Here is a 19,012-nt window from a genome sequence, read left to right as displayed (position 1 = left end):
CTTGTTTATACAGTGATTACAAAACAACTTAATACCTTGATACGGCATTAACACAAAATAACATTCTATAATAAAAAAAAAATAATTCAGTATTAAAAGATTTTTTTAATTTCACAATTCAAAACAAAAAATTAAAAAGTGAAAAAAAAAATACTCACAAAACACACAATGCAACAAAGCCACCTACCACCTCTAAGCTCCCACAAGCTCGATGGTCAATACACAATACAACCACTCCAACACCTACAAATACCAAAACTAATTTTCAGAAGGATAGTTTTGTTATTTTGATAAGTAAGGGGTTGGAGGTGGAAAACATGTACATGGAAAATTTTTCCCATAGACTACTGTACCGCTACATGCGCGTGATCTCATTCCGCATTCGAATTCGACCCGAACGCCGATTTCGCCATTTCCGTTTAACAAAAATCCAACAACAACACGTCCTCATTCTGTTACTTCTTCTCCACGACGAAGAAGAAATCCTCTCTTCTGTTGATTCTCCCTTCTCTTCTCTCTCACACTCTTGCTCACAAGAAACTCACGCGAAGCCTCTTTTTCTTATCTTTTATGCTTCAGAACTTCACGTGTTTCTATGCTTCGTGTGTTTCACATTGATTACGATATTGATTTTTGCGATAAATTACTATTATAGTTCCCAAACGGTTGAGTTAAACAGAGGGGATGGAGACCGAATGCGTGCGAGTCGCGGTGAATATACGTCCATTGATTACGTCGGAGCTTCTTCACGGTTGCACAGACTGTATTTCAGTTGTCTCCGGTGAACCTCAGGTGCTATATTGTTTCTGAATTCCTAGATGTTTCTAGTTAAGGTTTATTTCGCAATCTTGGAGTTTATTTTATTTTATTTATCGTAAAACCTATGAAATTGATACTGGTGTCTTTGGTAGGTGCAAATAGGATCACATTGTTTCACGTATGATTATGTGTATGGTAGCACGGGGGCACCTTCCTCTTCAATTTACGACGATTGTGTGGCTCCGCTTGTTGATGCATTGTTCCATGGATATAATGCTACAGTTCTTGCTTACGGTCAGGTATAATTTCAAATGTTTTTGGTTATATTACGGTTGTGATGATTATGAAATGTTTGCCTTGGAAACTTGTTCTTTGTTGTCTATATCCTACAGTTGTTGAGGGTTTTTTAATGCTTTCTCGTTTTGCAAGACGGGCTCCGGGAAAACATACACGATGGGCACCAATTATAACGAAGAGGTGAGTAGTGGTGGAATTATACCCAGGGTAATGGAGACCATATTTGACAGAATTAAGACTACAACAGATTCCACGGAATTCTTTATCAGAGTATCATTTATCGAGGTGAACAAAATGTTGTATTGTTGATTGATGAAGACGAATTTTTCTGATATTGTAAATTGAGATCAAACTTTTAGAGCTTCATTTGCTAAAAATTGACAGATATTCAAAGAAGAGGTTTTTGATTTGCTTGATTCTAGTACATCTAAAGGAGAGGTCACATCTACGACAAAGGTTGCTGCACACCCGACCAGAGTTCCCATACAAATCAGAGAAACATTGAACGGAGGAATAACACTTGCTGGGGTGACCGAGGCTGATGTTAAGACAAAAGATGAAATGGCATCGTATCTCTCAAGTGGTTCATTGTCACGCGCCACTGGGAGTACCAATATGAATAGTCAATCAAGGTAAAATGTCATGAAAATGTTTTCAAATTCTTTTACTTTGACAATAAGTGTAAACTTATAGTACCAATAATACGCATGAAATTTACATTGAAAAATTAACTTATAATATGTTAACTGTATGGTTCACATCATGTTTCGCCTAGTCGTTCACATGCTATCTTCACAATCTCAATGGAACAAAAGAATGGTGACGACATCTTATGCGCCAAGCTCCATTTGGTTGATCTAGCTGGTTCTGAACGAGTGAAACGAACTGGTGCCGATGGCTTGCGTTTAAAAGAAGGTATTTGTCATTGTTAATGATACAGTGCAACCGAAATATAGCTCTAGGAATAATGGGTTTTGTACAGAAACAGTATTTATTAACAATTGTTAAAATATAAAACTTTGACAACAGAGTTAATTGAAGCCCATTCTACTAGCTGAGTTCTTTGTAATATTCAATTGTTGTTTTCATGCATTAGGAATTCATATCAACAAGGGTTTATTAGCTCTTGGAAATGTAATAAGTGCACTTGGAGATGAAAAAAAGCGAAAAGAAGGAGGACATGTGCCATATCGTGATAGCAAGTTAACGCGCCTACTTCAGGTTAAGCAATAAGTAGTAATTCTTATCCTCGGTGCATCTGTCTTGTTTATTGTATCATTTGCATAACGATTCTTCGTACGATGTGAAATAATGTAAGAAATAATAGGGCATAAAAATATAACTTTTATATTAATACTAAAGCATGAGTTATTGCCTTGTTGATACTGCACCTTGTCATTTGTTTATGTATTAAAACTATTGAACTAAAGTGTCATGTGGATAGAATGTATTGCCAATCCTATTTCGGAACTTGGTTTAGAAAGCCCGTTACAGAAAGTACGTTATAAAAAGCTTTGTTTGTAGTGATTACTTGAACATATATATGGAATGTATTTAAATTATTTCTATCATGACATGCAATTGAATGATGAATATGTAGGATTCTCTGGGAGGAAACAGCAAAACTGTGATGATAGGTACAGACTTGATGCATGATGGAATATTTTTAATTTTGTGTTTCATATAGTCACATGCATGCATCATCTAACCTGTCGAGAATGTTACAGCATGTGTTAGTCCAGCCGATACAAATGCTGAAGAGACATTGAACACCTTAAAATATGCAAATCGTGCTCGTAACATTCAGAACAAGGCAATTGTAAGTGCATTGTATTCATAATTTTCCATCCCTTGTTTATTTTGTTACTCTAGGCAGGGTATTTTGTTCTTAATAATTTTGAATTTTATTGTTCCAGATTAATCGAGATCCAGTGGCAGCTCAGATGCAGACAATGCGGAATCAGATTGAGCAATTGCAAGCTGAGCTTCTATTTTATAGAGGTGATACAAGTGGACCTATCGAGGAGGTTCAGGTACATCATTTCTAGATTGAGGTAGATTTGTTTGAATGTTTCTTATGTCATGGTAATATTTTTCTCTTAATTTTTCAGATTCTTAAACACAAAATATCCTTACTTGAAGCAAGTAATGCAGAGCTACAACATGAGCTTAAAAGACGCCAGTTAACGTCTGAGAATTTTGCCCAGCGTGCTCTTGAGACCCAGGTTTTCTTTTCATCCTTACTCCCTTCTCAGTTATTATCAATTTTCTGAGTTCCTTACAATATCTCTGTAGTGTTCTCTTTTACTTCATGTGCTGGTCTCACTCACAATACTGAAAATGTTTTTAGGTTGAAAGGGACCAACTGCTTTTGAAAATAGACTCAATTCGAAATGGTAAATCATGGGAGGAGATTGACTCAAATTCGAATCAGGTTTGAATGTGTTATGCCTTAATGGGTGGTTACGGTTTTGAGAAGTAGATCCATCTCTGAAGTGTGCTCTGAACTTATTTACAGGATTATGCCCTACTGAAATCTTATGTTTCAAAGATCCAAGATCTGGAAGGAGAATTGCTTCGATTGAAAACTTGGAATGCAACAAATTCAAGTCATTTTGTTGATTGTTTTGATTCTGATGACGATGGATATGGATCAAAACATGCTTTATTCGCACCTGGTTTGTTTATTTCTGACTGTGATGTTAAAGCTGTTACTATATCAGGAGGATATAGTGCGTTGGGAATTTCTTTTTGTCATTGTGGTGCTGTACATCTGACAGGAACCATTAAATGATTGAAAAAAAAATTATATCTGTTAGTACGAAATTACTTTTTCAAAGGAAGAAACTTATTGATAGTGTTACACAAGAATTATAAATGTGATGGCATGAAATAAAAAATTGATGAAGCTGACGCTAAAGTATTGGTGACTAATTTTTCTTAGTTGAGACAAGACCACCATTAATTTTGAGATTACGTAATTGATTCCGAAATATTGTGCGACATCATTTTGAACTACTTATATTTCTTTGCACATTGTCATTTTATCTAAAATATTTTGTATTTTAAAACATGTGTACCTTGTTTGTAGATGAAATGGAAGATGATGAAAAGGAACTAGAACACTCGTCTGTTCAAGAAAAGTTAGATAAAGAGCTCAAAGAATTGGATAGAAAACTTGAACAAAAGGAGGTAAAATTTTCTTGTCTACCTAAGTCATTTACATGTTGACCGCTGTATTATGAAGCCGCTTTTTCCATATAAAAAAATGTTTTTTGTGTGAGCATTAATTTCGACCTCATTTTTTCCTTTTTTATAACCTGACGAGTTGTAGCTAGCTTAAGAAGGTTGAAAGACAGTTTCTTTGAATTTTCCTTTCTTTTAACATTCTTCATGGTTTTGAAATATAAGTTTGTAGGTTAGTTTTCATTACATTCTTTTATCTTAGAAGGTTGCCGTCAACTAACTGTTTCATTTGAAGTTAACGGAAATGTCCAATGTTTTCAATCATCCTGTTACTATTTTTATTTCTAGCCTCTCTGTTGTTGACTATCCTTCAATAAAAGCACTCAGGTTTCATAGTAATTACTATTTCATAGAATTTGGGTTTCGGCCTAACCCAAACTTTAACTCGACAAAACTAGATTGTGTGAAGAGGATTTCCCAAGCTTTATAATTTATATATAAGCCATATCTCCGTAACTAAGCAATAGCTTATAAGTTATACACCCTTGATCTTATAATTTAAGTCAACTCCATAAAGCTAGCTTAAAGTATGAGGATTGCCTAAATTTTGAGTTATATGCAAGTCATATGACTAGGGGTGACCACAATTAATGTGGGTCATCAGTAACTACAATTAGGGTAGTTTTCCATCACTGTTATTATGCTAAACTCAACCAAGTCATTGATTTAAAATGGATGAGATTTGCTCTCGTTTTGTCCCTTCAAATCAGCGTTGGAGAATAACATTTGTTTATTATGATATATAAAATGTTTCTAGAATTTTGATCCTGGACATTCTAGTAAGAGAAATTTGACCAGGGAACGAGTGACACATTTTATATATCAGTTGCATATACAAACAAAATGTTATTTACCAATGCAGATTTGAAGAGGAGTAAATCTGTTATATTACATGGTAGGGATGTTACTTTTTTAACAAGTTTCTACCTTTTATTTTTTTTCTCTGGTTGAAGGCTGAAATGAAGCTGTACAGTAGTAATACTGGTGCTTTAGTTCTCAGGCATCATTATGAAAAGAAACTTCTAGAGATGGAACAAGAGAAGAAAGTTTTGCAGGTAATTTACTGTCCTGTGCAAAGACATCTAATAATGTGCTTCTTGGGAAGTTTGTTTTACATTTAAAAATGTCGTGACAATCCCTTCGATATATTGTTGGTAGAAAGAAATTGAGGAACTCAAGTGCAATCTTGCGGATATTTCATCCACTTCTGATGACGGTTCTCAAATGTTGAAGCAGGATTATCTTCAAAAGTTGAATGCTCTAGAGGCACAGGTGGTTTTTCTATTTCGAATGTGTCAATGTTCAATGCATAAGTTCATGCGATGAACTGATTATTTTCTTTATAGGTATCTGAGTTGAAAAGGAAGCAAGAAGCTCAAGCTCAAGTCCTGAAACAAAAACAGAAAAGTGAAGAGTTTGCAAAAGGACTTCAGGATGAGATACACAGAATTAAAGCACAAAAGGTGCAATGATCCAGTGAGACATTGCATTTGTAGTTACTATCAGAAAGTTTGTATTCTCTTTGTCACTCATTGTTTATTTCCCCCCCTCTAGGTTCATCTTCAAAATAAGATTAAGCAGGAATCAGAACAATTTAGATTATGGAAAGCTTCGCGCGAAAAAGAAGTTCTCCAGGTAAATGTAAATGGGAACATTTCTGTTTGTTTCTTTAATAGCATTCTTAGTTTATTATTCCATTCTACAATCATGTAGACTATAATACTTTCCCAACTTCTTGGAGTCCTTTTTTATGCGATACTGGTCTTGTCTATACTTTTTTTGTCTTGCTCATATAGAGAGGGGATCAGGTAACTCTTTTAATCTTTAATACAAGCACAACAACATCTCTCACCAACACTGTTTCAAGAGATATATTAGTTACGAATAATAATATCAAATCTGTATTTTGATTACTACCAGCTTAAGAAAGAGGGCAGAAGGAATGAATATGAGATGCATAAGTTGTTAGCGTTGAACCAGAGACAAAAGATGGTGAGTTTATGTTCATATCACCTGTTATTATGTATCTTATTTGAATGCCATTTAACCCACTATTCAAGTGTTCATTGTAGGTATTGCAAAGGAAGACAGAAGAAGCTTCCTTGGCCACGAAAAGGCTGAAAGAACTTCTGGAATCTCGAAAAGCTTCCGCACGTGAAACTATTGGTTAGGATGTTTTATGGATCGTGTGGCTCTTTATCCTACTTCGTCAGCTTACTGATACCAACAAATTGTTTATACAGGTGTTGGAGGTGGGAATGGCGTTGGAGTTCAGGTACAGCTAATGATGTCTATGTAAACTGCGTACAATAACGAAGTCGATTAAATGGTCCTGGAAATGCTGGACAAATTAAAAAATTTGTAGCTTCTATTGGCAGACTGAGCAGGCTTCACATCATATTCCATGCGTGCTAATAGATTGTTTGATATCTGATGTGTTTTTCTCTTTGAAAGGCTTTGATGAAGGCAATTGAGCATGAGATTGAGGTCAATGTCCGAGTGCATGAAGTTCGTTCAGAATGTGAACGTCAAAAGGAAGTGTATGTTCCCTTTTTTATCTTCAAGATTCAAATCAGTTGATGGCATGCTTGATTAAATTTGTGAGTAAGATTTTTAAATTTGATGCAATACGTTGAATGGCAAATACGTTGGAAATCCCATGCCTTTTAGGCTTTTATACGTGTAAGAATATTATAATTTGCACATGCTCTACCTTTATAAATAAGCCAAGTATGATTAGCCAATCTGAGTCATTGGACATTCCATTATTACTTAGTCATTGTATTGATTTTGTCGTGTGCCAAATTTGGTTGCTCTTCTTTTCTATCCAAGTCAGTTGATAGGTCTCGAGTAATGAAACCTATAAGCTTCCCACACTTTAACTCACACAGAATCCACCAGAATACTGAATAACCTCCTCTGATTTATAGAGACCAAGAAAGAATACAAGAATATAGGAACGTGGGAGCCTAATCTCCCCCAAGCAGACTACAAGTCTGATTCAGATACAAGAATTAACCAAGAGTCCCTATCCTTCTCTTCTCTAGCTATTTATACAAGTTTGACCTCCTAACAGATACATCTCCCTTCCTAACTGATAAAACAGTTAGGCTACTGACCCAATAACTAACTAACTACTTCTCTCGTCTGTTTCTTCTCACATACACCTTTAGCCTCCTATCATTACTCCCCCCCCCCCCCCCACTTTCAACCTTGCCCTCAAGGTTGAAGTCTGGAAACTGATCTTTTATTGTGGCTAGATCTTCCCAAGTTGCTCCTTCTTCACCTCCAGTCTGCCATTCTATTAATACTTGCTGAATTGACTCCCCATCCTGTTGTATCTGCCTCTGTTGCAGAATTTTTGCTGGCCAAAAAGCAGGTCCCTCTGCTTGCAACTCTTCGGGCAGAGCCTTTTCTACTTTTCGATCCCCCACTGCCTTCTTTAATTGTGATGCGTGAAACACCGAATGTATCTTTGCTGACTCAGGTAATTCCAATCTAAACGCTACATTTCCCACCTGCTGCAGTACCTTGAACGGCCCAAAATACCTTGCAGAAAGTTTGGGATGCAACCTGGTTGGCATTGAAAGCTGTCGGTGTGGCCTGATTTTCAGATAGACCCAATCTCCCACTTTTATATCAACTTCCCTTCTCTTTTTATTCGCTTGCTGTGCCATCAAATCTTGAGCACGACTCAAATGGTATTTTAGCTGCTTGAGAGCCTCATCTCTGGTCATCAAATCCTGAGCTACTGCTTCAACTGGAGTTTCTCCCGGAATGAAACGGCTGAAAGAAGGAGGAGGCCTGCCATACACTATCTCAAATGGGGTACACCTGGCTGCCCCCTGATAACTCGTATTGTACCAAAACTCTGCCCAAGGCAACATCAAATACCAACTCTTGGGCTGTTCAGAACAAAAACAACGCAAATATCCCTCCACTATGCGATTCACAACCTCAGTCTGCCCATCCGTTTTCGGATGATATGCTGTGCTCATCTTGAGCTGTGTCCCTTGTTTTTTAAACAACTCTCTCCAAAAATTACTCAGAAATAAAGGGTCTCGGTCACTCACCATAGAAACTGGTATCCCATGCAATCTTACAACCTCTTTGGTAAACACATCCGCCACGGTCTTTGCTGAATATGGGTGTTTTAGTGCCATGAAATGAGCGTACTTGCTCAATCTATCTACGACCACCATGATTGCATCATATCCTTGTGACTTAGGCAGTCTCACAATAAAATCCAAGCTGATTTCTTCCCATATTGCCTGAGGAATGGGTAAGGGCTGCAGCAATCCTTGTGGTGATGATGTTTGATACTTATGCTGCTGACACACCACACAGCTGGTTACAAACTCTGTTATCATCTTCTTCATGCCCATCCAATACAGTGACTGAGCTATCCTTCTATAAGTCCTATAAATTCCCGAGTGTCCCCCCATTTTTGTTACATGAAACTCACCCAGCAATTTTGGGATCCAAACTGACTTGGCCGACAGCACCAATCGACCCTTGTAATGTAATCGTTCATTTTCCAACGTATATGACACATGGGAATTGGGATCCCGTTTCAAGTCAGCAATCACCTTTTGTAACTCTGCATCCTCCTCTACTTCTTTGACCACCTCTTCAAAATCTGGCCAAAAAAGCCTGGATATCGCCCTCAACTCTTTCCCCTCCAGCTCTCCTTCATGCTTCCTCGAAAGGGCATCAGCTGCCCTGTTTGTGCTTCCCTTTTTATATACCACCTCAAAATCATACCCCATCAGTTTTGCCATCCAATTTTGCTGACTCTGTGTAGTGATCCTTTGCTCCATCAAATATTTCAAACTTCTTTGGTCTGTATGCACCGTGAACCTCCGCCCGACCAAATATGGCCTCCAATGTTGAATGGACAAGACCAAGGCCATCAACTCCTTCTCATAAATGGATTTGCTGAGGTTTCCCTCGGATAAAGCCTTGTTGTAAAACGCAATTGGCTTCTTATTTTGAGTCAGCACAGCCCCAACTCCTCCTCCCGACGCGTCACACTCAATATGAAAATCTTGGGAAAAATCTGGTAGAGTCAAAACAGGTGCAGCAGTCATCGCATTTTTCAGCTGCTTCATCGCTTCTCTCGCCCCTTCGTTCCATTCAAATTTGCCTTTCTTCAATAGGTCAGTCAATGGTTTGGCCAATTTGCCATACCCCTCCACAAACCTCCTGTAGTATCCGGTTAAGCCCAAAAACCCTCTCAACGCCTTCAAATTTCTGGGTTCTTCCCACTCTCTTACGGCCTTTACCTTCTCATCATCCATCTCCACCCCTCCTTCTGAAATTTGATGGCCCAGGTAACGAATTTTTCTTCTCCCGAACTCACACTTCTTTTGATTTGCCACCCATCCATCTCGTTCCAGCGTTTGCATCACCAGATTCAGCTGCTTCAGATGATCCTCCCAGCTGGGGCTGTAAATGAGGATATCATCAAAAAATACTAAAACCCACTTCCTCAAATAGGGCCGCAATAAGTTGTTCATGGTACTTTGGAAAGTTGCCGGGGCATTCATGAGGCCAAAGGGCATCACTAGAAACTCATAATGTCCTTGGTGGGTGCGAAATGCAGTTTTAGCCACGTCTTCTTCCTCCATACGTATCTGATGATACCCGGACTTGAGATCAATCTTAGAAAAGTACCTGGCACCCGTGAGTTCATCCAATAATTCCTCTATCACTGGTATGGGGAATTTATCCGGTATGGTCGCCTTGTTTAACGCCCTATAGTCCACACAAAAACGCCAACTTCCATCTTTTTTTTTCACTAATATAACTGGGCTCGAAAATGGACTTGTGCTGGGACGTATGATTCCAGCTCTCAACATTTCTTCAACTTGCTTTTCAATTTCACTTTTGAGGAGATGAGGATACCTGTAAGGCCTTACATTTATAGAGTTATGGCCCTCCTTGAGCTGGATACGGTGCTGCTGGACACGTGTCGGAGGTAAGCCATGCAAACCTCGAAATAAGTGTGAGTGGGTCTGCAGCAGAGTCACTAACTCCCCCCTCTGTCCCACGGTCAAATCTGTCTCCCACTCACTACTATCATCTGCCTCCACTCTACTTAAACTCCACACCATGGCCCCCGCTTCTGCATCCACCACTTTTAACAGTGACTCAGCCTTTACCAGCTGTCTCGATAGGGATGGGTCACCCTTAATGCATATCTTCCTGTCCCCCACCTTGTAAATCATAGTCATATTACCCCAGTTACTACTCACTTCTCCTAATGTGGCCAGCCATGCAACTCCCAAAATTATATCCACCCCTCCTAAATCAAAGACGTAAAAATCTTCTTCCACGTCGACTTCCCCCAACTGCACTGTTACCTTGTCACACCGACCACGCGCCTCCCTCCGATGGCCATCACCCAAGCTTACGCAGTATGCCGGAGTGTCCGTCACAGTCAATCCCAATTCCTCCATCACCTTCCGACTGATGTAATTGTGACTGGCGCCACTGTCGATCAACACTACCACCCTCCGTTCACCTATCGTTCCCATCAGCTTCAAAGTTCTCGGACCGGTCCACCCCTCAGCAGAAAACGCCGATAACTCCATCGTCTTCTCCCCTGTATCGTCAATCACCTCCGTCTCTTCTTCGTCTTCGTCCTCCGCCAGTAACAACACTCTGAGGCTCTTTTCTGTGCACCGGTGGCCGGGGGCAAAGGGCCCGCCACATCGATAACACCTACCCTCTTCTCGCCTCTTAAGGAACTCAGGATAGGGCAAGTTACGGACCGCCCTGGTTCGACCGTCATCGGCCGTCGCAACGCTCCCTCTCGTCACCATGTTCGACGCCACTCCCTCTCTTCTCGCGACTCCTCCACCCTCCGTTTTCACCACTGGGGTCGTCGCAGTTCTCACCGGCTCCGTTCGCGTCACATTTCCGATGGGTCGCATAACGTATGGGTTCGTCTTAAACCCACTTGCTTGCCCTCCTTGAACTCGTAGCGCCGCGTCTTCCACATCCCTTGCTATCCTCATCGCTTCCATTAATTCAGAAGGATTCTGAATTCGCACCTGTCCCTTCACGTCTTCCCGTAACCCAGCCAAGAAATACCCTAACACCTGTTCCTCCGGTACCCCTTTCGTCTGCCCCATCAACGTTTCGAAACTCCGAACAAATTCTTCCACCGTGCCTTCTTGCGTAGAGTGGCCAATCGCTCGAACACCGTGCCTCTGAATCCCTTCCCAAAGCGATTAATCATGGCCGTCTTCAGGCCATCCCACGATCGATTTCGGGCCTTCTCTTTCCAAAACGTAAACCAGTACGCTGCACTCCCCTCCATGCTCACATATGCGAGTTCCACCTTTTCTTCGTCGTCCGTTACTTTCTGTAGGTCAAAGAATCTTTCTGCCCGATTGAGCCAACCGAGTGGCTCCTCTCCTTCAAAGGTCGGTAACTCTACCCTCTTCCACCACGGTTTCTGTTCTCCCCCTTTTCCATCATTTTCGCCCACTCCAATCACTCTGGGTCCCCTATGCTGATTATCGTTAACGGAGCTATCTTCTGAACTCCCTTCCACCTGAGGACCGTGATGGCCTTGCGTTCCCAAAATCCTCATTATTTGTTGAAGGTCCCTTCGTACCGCCGCGGATTCAGCCTTCATCCCCTCCATCGTAATCTCAATGGCTTCAAGCCTTGTCTCCGTCGCATTCTCCATCTTCGCGTTTTCTCCAATTCGTTTGGATCCGGCAGGTCGGACCAAATGATAGGTCTCGAGTAATGAAACCTATAAGCTTCCCACACTTTAACTCACACAGAATCCACCAGAATACTGAATAACCTCCTCTGATTTATAGAGACCAAGAAAGAATACAAGAATATAGGAACGTGGGAGCCTAATCTCCCCCAAGCAGACTACAAGTCTGATTCAGATACAAGAATTAACCAAGAGTCCCTATCCTTCTCTTCTCTAGCTATTTATACAAGTTTGACCTCCTAACAGATACATCTCCCTTCCTAACTGATAAAACAGTTAGGCTACTGACCCAATAACTAACTAACTACTTCTCTCGTCTGTTTCTTCTCACATACACCTTTAGCCTCCTATCATCAGTTTTAACATGTGAGAACACTCAGACTGATTATTTGCTAAGTTTCATGGTATTCATGTGTCTAAGAGTATCTGCTGGTAATTGGATGTTATTAACACTGGTCCTTTTAGCATTTACGCTTTTTTGTATGTTACAGTTTTTCTGATTCTATTTTTTTTTTTAGCTTTCCTCACTAATTCATTTACTTGTTGCTTTTAATTTCAGGAGGGCTAAAATGGCTGAGGAGATGATGAGGTTAAAGGAAGAAGCACAAATGGTGAATCAAAATAGTGCAAGGTGAAATTCCTTGAAGTTAATTTTTTAACTACAACGATTAATTTTAAAATCTTTTTTTTTTGGCAATCTATGTCTGAGAAACTTTCCCAATTGCTGCTGATATAGAAGTGACTGTCCTACAACAATGTCTCCTGGTGCAAGACATTCTAGGATTTTTGCCCTTCAAAACATGCTTTCGACTTCTTCCGCAACTCTAGTGTCTATGTTATCCCAGTTGTCGGAGGCAGAAGAGCAAGAACGAGTTTTCAGTGGTAAAGGGCGTTGGAACCAAGTTCGGTCCCTTGCTGATGCCAAGAATTTGATGAACTATTTGTTCAATATTGCATCTTCGTCCAGGTATATTACGAAGTTAAACTTCACAAGTAATCCAAAATTTTCCGTGTGATCTTGACATCTTCCTCTGGGTTTTTCTTGATCACAGATGTTCATTTCGAGATAAAGAAGTGATTTACAGAGAGAAGGAAACGGAAATAAGAGATTTAAAAGAAAAAGTAGTGTGGCTAAGCTACTCACTTCGACAATCGGAAAAGATAAAAGCTGAACTGACTCACAAGTTAGAATTGCAGGTTTGTGTTTAGCTACATATTTTCTATGATTTAGATAAAGCATTAATTAAACAACTAATAATCTTCCTTAACAAGTTTGATTCTTCAACTATTAATGTTTTTCTCGAATCATTTGAACTATGCAGAATGATGAATCTTTGAACTCAGAATATGTGGGAGATTCAGAATATTCTGACTCCAATGTTGGAGGTCATAAGTATGACTTGCGCAATTCGGTAGGTCTGACATATCATCATCTGGCTAGCTCTCTTAAAATAACGCCAGGAAAGGATTTTCCATCAAATAACTCGTATCACTTTTAGCTGCTGCATTTAATGGGAAATAGTTAATTAAATATTTAATTCATTGCAAACTTGTTTTAACTTCAGGAATACCACCGGTCATTGGAGGATATGGACATATCTGAGACAGAGTCAGATTATTATGATTTCACAGATGACGACTGGGAAGAATCGGGAAACTTAAGAGTTAGAAAAAGGAAATCTAAAACAAACATTGAAAATAATGAATCCAATATCAACAATTCGGAAGATTTGGGAGAAAATTCAAGAGATTTATTTGATACACCTTGGGAAAGTGCATCAGATATTTGCTGCCCTTGTAGCAGAACCTCATCATGCAAGACGACAAAATGCATCTGCAAAGCAATGGGCAGCAGTTGTGGGAGTTCTTGTGGTTGCCAAGTAAATAAGTGCGCGAACAGAGCATCGATATCAAATGTATCACGGGAAGGTCCAGCACAATCTGCAAGTATTGAAGAAACAGAGAAAGATCGTATTCTTGTTACTCAAGGTGCAGAGTTACTTCAGGGGGCACTGGTTGATAGGCATCCCGAGACAAACAATGATCAAGGGCACAGAAAACCTCTCTCTGACATAGGAAATACACAGGTGCGTGCTTCTAAGTTATTATTATCCTTTAACATTTTGTTCACAACATTCTAACGTTATTATTTTGTGATTGTTATAAAACTATTTCATAATTAATAATAATAATTATAAACACTAATATAAATCAATAATAAAATAATACATAAATGATATTAAAATATTGTCAAAAAAATATCGTTAAAGTATCATTATTTTATTATTTAGGTGATAGATTTACGTGCATTTGATTCTGATTTTTATAATTTCAAAGATACGTTTTTCATTAAAAACAATTATCTTCACAACTTTTATCAACACGTTTTTGTTAAAAAATACAAACTTTTGTATATTTTTAGAACTAATTTATTTTTTTATAAATAATTGAGTTAATATTAATTTTATAAAATCAGTAATGTTCATAATAAATCATTAATATTCTTAAAATAATATAATTTTAAGAAAAGAAAACAATTTTGTAAAATTGATTTATAAAACATATAATGGTTATTTTTAAATGAAAAATTAAATAGTTACTTAAAAGAATTATTTAACTATGTCATCAAATAAAATATTTACATTTTGTTGTTATAGAATAAAAAATTATCTAATTAAAAATGATATAAATATAAAGAGTTGTGGTATGAATAAATCATGCTGATAAAGCTGTCCAAATCATTTTTCTTTATCTAGTTTGTGAGACGTGAAGATTGGAAAATTGTTAAGTATAGGTGCTTTTGGGTTTAATTTTATCAATAATTTATTATCAAATTTATCAAAATGAATAATTTTTATTAAAAAAAAACTATAAACTTGGACATGTTAAATAGGTCCAACTTTATTAAAAGGTTGTGCCAAATTGACACTCTAACTAATAAGGGAAAGTTATGTTAGTCTAACACAATTTCCATGTAAATGAAGTTAGAAAGTCTGTACATAACTTTGATTAGTCCAAAGTTTGTTTTATTATTTTTAATATCCAGTTAAATTGTGTTAAGGTAATATTTTAAGAAAAAGACATAATATAATGATGTGACTTTAATGTTTTTTATTAGTATGAAATCTTAAAGATTGAGGCAACTTAAGTGTAATTGTTGTAGAACATAATTTATTCATGTATTCATCTCAGTATTTTTCTCAACTAATTTTTTTTTCATTTATGGTTGTGTTTAAATGAAAAACAAAATTGACACGAGTTTACTAACAAAATATTCTTAAATTTTGAAGGAAGAAATAATTATTTTATTTAAAATTATGTTGCTAAAAAATTTATAAGTATATAAATAAGTTTTCTTATATTTGTATGATGTTTATGTTGAATTAATTGGTAATAATAATATTTTTTAAAATTATGAATTTATTTTGTAATATTTGATACTTTATATCGATACAGGTTAATATGAAAATAATTGTTTAGTTTAGTTTTATTAAATTAGGATTATAGTCAAATTTATAAATTGAATTGTTTTTCTTTCCACTATCTTACAAATATTAAAAGAAACAAATATATAAATAATACATAAAACTAAATAATTAAATTTTCATGTTAATTCTAACTTTTTGTTTGTACAAATTATCAAATATTATAAAATAAGCTCATAACTTTTTTAAAATATTATCATCACCCATTAATTCATGACAAACATTATACTTATGATTTTTTTAAAATATAAGAAAATGTATTTATACTTGTAATTTTTTTTTAGTAACATGATTTTAAATAAAATAAGTAATTCTTTCCTTCAAAATTTAAGTATATTTTTTTTTGGAAATTTTCAGCTAAACACAAAAACATAAATGAAAAGAATTGTAAGTAGATGGAAGAAATATCTAAATTAAAGTCACATTAAACTAACACAACTTTAAACAAAAAAAAAAACATTAAATTTGTGTCACAATAAAAAAATAAAAAAAGTAAATTGTATTAGGTCAATCAAAGTTGCGTGTGAATCACACTATTTCTTCATTTACATTAAAATCATAGTTAAAGCTTACTTGACACAACTTATTCAAATTTCTAATTTTTAGAGATATTAAATTTGACCTGTGAAAGGTGACTCAAATTTAATTGTATAAAGAACTAATTTTTTTTTATTTAATTAAATTAGTAAAAATAATAAATTCTATAAATCTATTTCTTAAAATAAGTAATATTTATAATTTTATAATTTTTAATTTCTAAGTACAAACTTTTTAGAAATTTGATAAAAGATATAAATAACTCAAATATTAACCCAAGTCACAGTATTTATGTTAGGGACACGTTATAAGCTATGGATACATTTTTAGGCAAATCCACACAATTCAAACTATAGAGGCCAACCCACTTCACCTTGTGGTTGGCCTGTGTGTTTTGCATATTATGAGCATAGGCCAATGGATGAAAATACTCAATTTATCGTGAACTTTTTCTTCTAGGCTTTTTCTTCTAGGCTTGTGGACCTGTCCACATGGTTCATTCTTCATTTTCATCCTTGAGGGTAAATTTGAAAATAAATTGTATTAATACAGTAAAAAAATGTTTTTGAATTATGTTTCTTGTATTTTTCACTCTATATTTATCTTTCTTCAAAACTTTATAATATTTATTTTCCTTCCAAATAAATCATATTAAGTTAATTAAAATTGTGTGATTTCTTCATTTACATTATAATCGTGTTGATGTGGCATGACGTTTTAGTTAAATAATTGTTCATTTGACATAGTTTTTTCACATTAAAATCATACTACTTTATAATATATGTTCTAATTTGTAATTTTTAGAATAATCGTTAGTTTTGATAAATTTTAGAATAAATTACATTAATTTGGTAAAAAATTTCTCTTTTAAGTTATGTTCCTATAATTTTCACTCAATATTTATCTTCCTTAGTATTTTACAAATAATCTTATTCACTGTGTGCTTTTTTGTTGCCGAGATTTTTTTATTTTATTTTACTTTTATAACATTTAAAAATCCAGGTAAATTGACTAGAAATCATTTATCACCATTTTTTTTGTTTCTTGATATGAAGCAGTCATATTAGAAAGGATTATTTATATTAATAACTTTTTTTAAAATGAAATGTTTTTAATCTTCATAAAAATTTTAAATTTCATTTTAGTTTCATTAAAAGTTATACGTCCAAAATTAAATTTGACTTCGAAAATTTTAAAGAGATTAAGAACATATTTTCGGTTTAAAAAATGTTTATGCTAATATTTTGTAGATGTATTAAATCTCGCAGTACATTTAATGAAACGGTGAAAATATATTTTTTAAATATTGACGCCTTTACTTTTAAATAATAATAATTATAATCCAACCGTGATTAGTTACAGATCCTTCACAAAAATAGTTAGATTAGAAATGACTATTAATTTTTTTATTACTTCCCCGTTAATTTAATAATAATAGTTATAGATTTTGTATTAAATTACAATAATTATAATTATATTATTATTATTATTTTATACATTTGACTTTATTTTTAAATCATTTTTACTCTAAAACTTCAAAACTATTTTTTCCCCATTTAATAGGATAGAATATCATTAATTTAACAAGTAAATATTATAAAAATGGAATAATATCTGCAAGTTAAAAGCTTTTAATATCGTTTTTTTCCAATATTTGATAACATTCTATAAACCACATACTCCAATTATTTTGAATTTTCGCTTTATATTACTTTATTTGTAATTACAGTCAGTAATTCTATGTTTATTAGCTTTAAAAATTGTCAGTTAAACGTTAAAAAAATTGTTATATGTTTGTTGTAAGCTATTTATAATTTCCTTTGGCAGATCAAATCAAATACGAAGAACGATAATCCGAAAAAGAAATTGACGAAATCCACAGTAATTATTGTTCCTTATCTAGAAGCTTCTTCGCAGCCAGAGAATTTGGAAATCCAAGTCCCCAGACTCAACCTTAAACACAAAAAAGAAAGTAGTAACACTAGTGAAGCAAATGTTGCTGTGAATAAAGATAAAGATAGGCCACACAGAAGGTCGAAATCCAGGCCTGAAAACGCTGCCTCAGTCCCTAGGGCAGAGGGTAATTTTGTGGAACCAGATGTACCCGTCAACACACGAAGGAGTGCCCGAAGCTCATCGTCATCAAATACCAATGGCGTCCCATTGTGGGACAGGAATGCTGCAAGTAAGTCAGATGAACCTCAAGTGTTTGAAACAAGAACTCCAGTGCGATACAAAAGAACACTAGACGAGAAAGAGAACAACAATAGACGTTGATCACATTCCTTTCTTACAATTTTCTTCATTCATGTTTATAGAAAACAAACACTAGATTTTCATGATTATATCACTGTTTTGGCTCCATTTTTTTGGTTCTTATACTATTTACTATTTAAGCATTCCTAGGGGGCCATTTTCAGGTTAGGTCAAAATACGTTGACTTGAAAGCTCTTTTGTAAATAGATTTTCAAGGTCTTTTCTGCCGAATAGCTACAGTATTGTAAATGTATTATATTATTATTACTATTATTATTATTATTATTATTATTATTATTATTATTATTATTATTATTATTATTATTATTATTATTATTATTTGGTTGTCAGGACCACGAGACATAAAAAAAAGTTGTGAATTCTATTTCTTTCTCTTCATTCGAAGAATGGTTGTGCATTTTCATCATAGTTTTACTTCCCGGCCCGTCAGCACGAAATTTAGGAGTTTTGCTCCCCCAATTCCGAATATACACTAGCCCGGGTTCAAGCGTATTTGGTATTTTTGTATATGATAGAAGATCTCAATCGTTTTAGAATTTTTCATCGTGTCATTTACATAAACTTTCATCTTTCTACCAATATGTGAGAAGATTATGTCCATTAACCTTTAGTATGTTATACCAGCATTTTTCATACAGAATGACAAAATTTCAGAGTAATAATTATTTCA

The 19,012-nt window shown here is 35.5% G+C and overlaps 1 protein-coding gene across 2 annotated transcripts; it reads left to right on the top strand.

Annotated features, from left to right (window-relative positions):
- Positions 1 to 235: 235 nt before the first annotated feature.
- Positions 236 to 18,618, top strand: LOC124839950 (kinesin-like protein KIN-4C). Of its 2 annotated transcripts, none has more exons than XM_088092653.1 (27): positions 236 to 792; positions 912 to 1,058; positions 1,189 to 1,341; positions 1,441 to 1,688; positions 1,832 to 1,971; positions 2,153 to 2,277; positions 2,657 to 2,693; positions 2,784 to 2,875; positions 2,973 to 3,089; positions 3,168 to 3,281; positions 3,407 to 3,490; positions 3,575 to 3,734; positions 4,148 to 4,248; positions 5,256 to 5,357; positions 5,461 to 5,574; positions 5,649 to 5,765; positions 5,857 to 5,937; positions 6,223 to 6,294; positions 6,375 to 6,468; positions 6,546 to 6,577; positions 6,757 to 6,842; positions 12,603 to 12,674; positions 12,783 to 13,010; positions 13,096 to 13,240; positions 13,366 to 13,455; positions 13,609 to 14,130; positions 17,893 to 18,618. In XM_088092653.1, exons 1-27 carry the CDS (start codon positions 685 to 687, stop codon positions 18,340 to 18,342), a joined length of 3,831 nt encoding a protein of 1,276 aa, XP_087948779.1. In that variant the 5' UTR covers positions 236 to 684; the 3' UTR covers positions 18,343 to 18,618. The 2 variants fall into 2 exon arrangements, with proteins under 2 accessions (XP_087948779.1, XP_087948778.1); XM_088092652.1 differs by having other exon boundaries at positions 237 to 792; positions 12,780 to 13,010.
- Positions 18,619 to 19,012: the final 394 nt, after the last annotated feature.

The sequence above is a fragment of the Vigna umbellata genome, chromosome 6, assembly GCF_029865625.1.
Source record: "Vigna umbellata cultivar VRB3 chromosome 6, Vumbellata_1.0, whole genome shotgun sequence".
Lineage (NCBI taxonomy): Eukaryota > Viridiplantae > Streptophyta > Magnoliopsida > Fabales > Fabaceae > Vigna > Vigna umbellata.
Note: the sequence above shows the minus strand (reverse complement) of the source record. Positions and strands in the feature narration are given on the sequence as shown.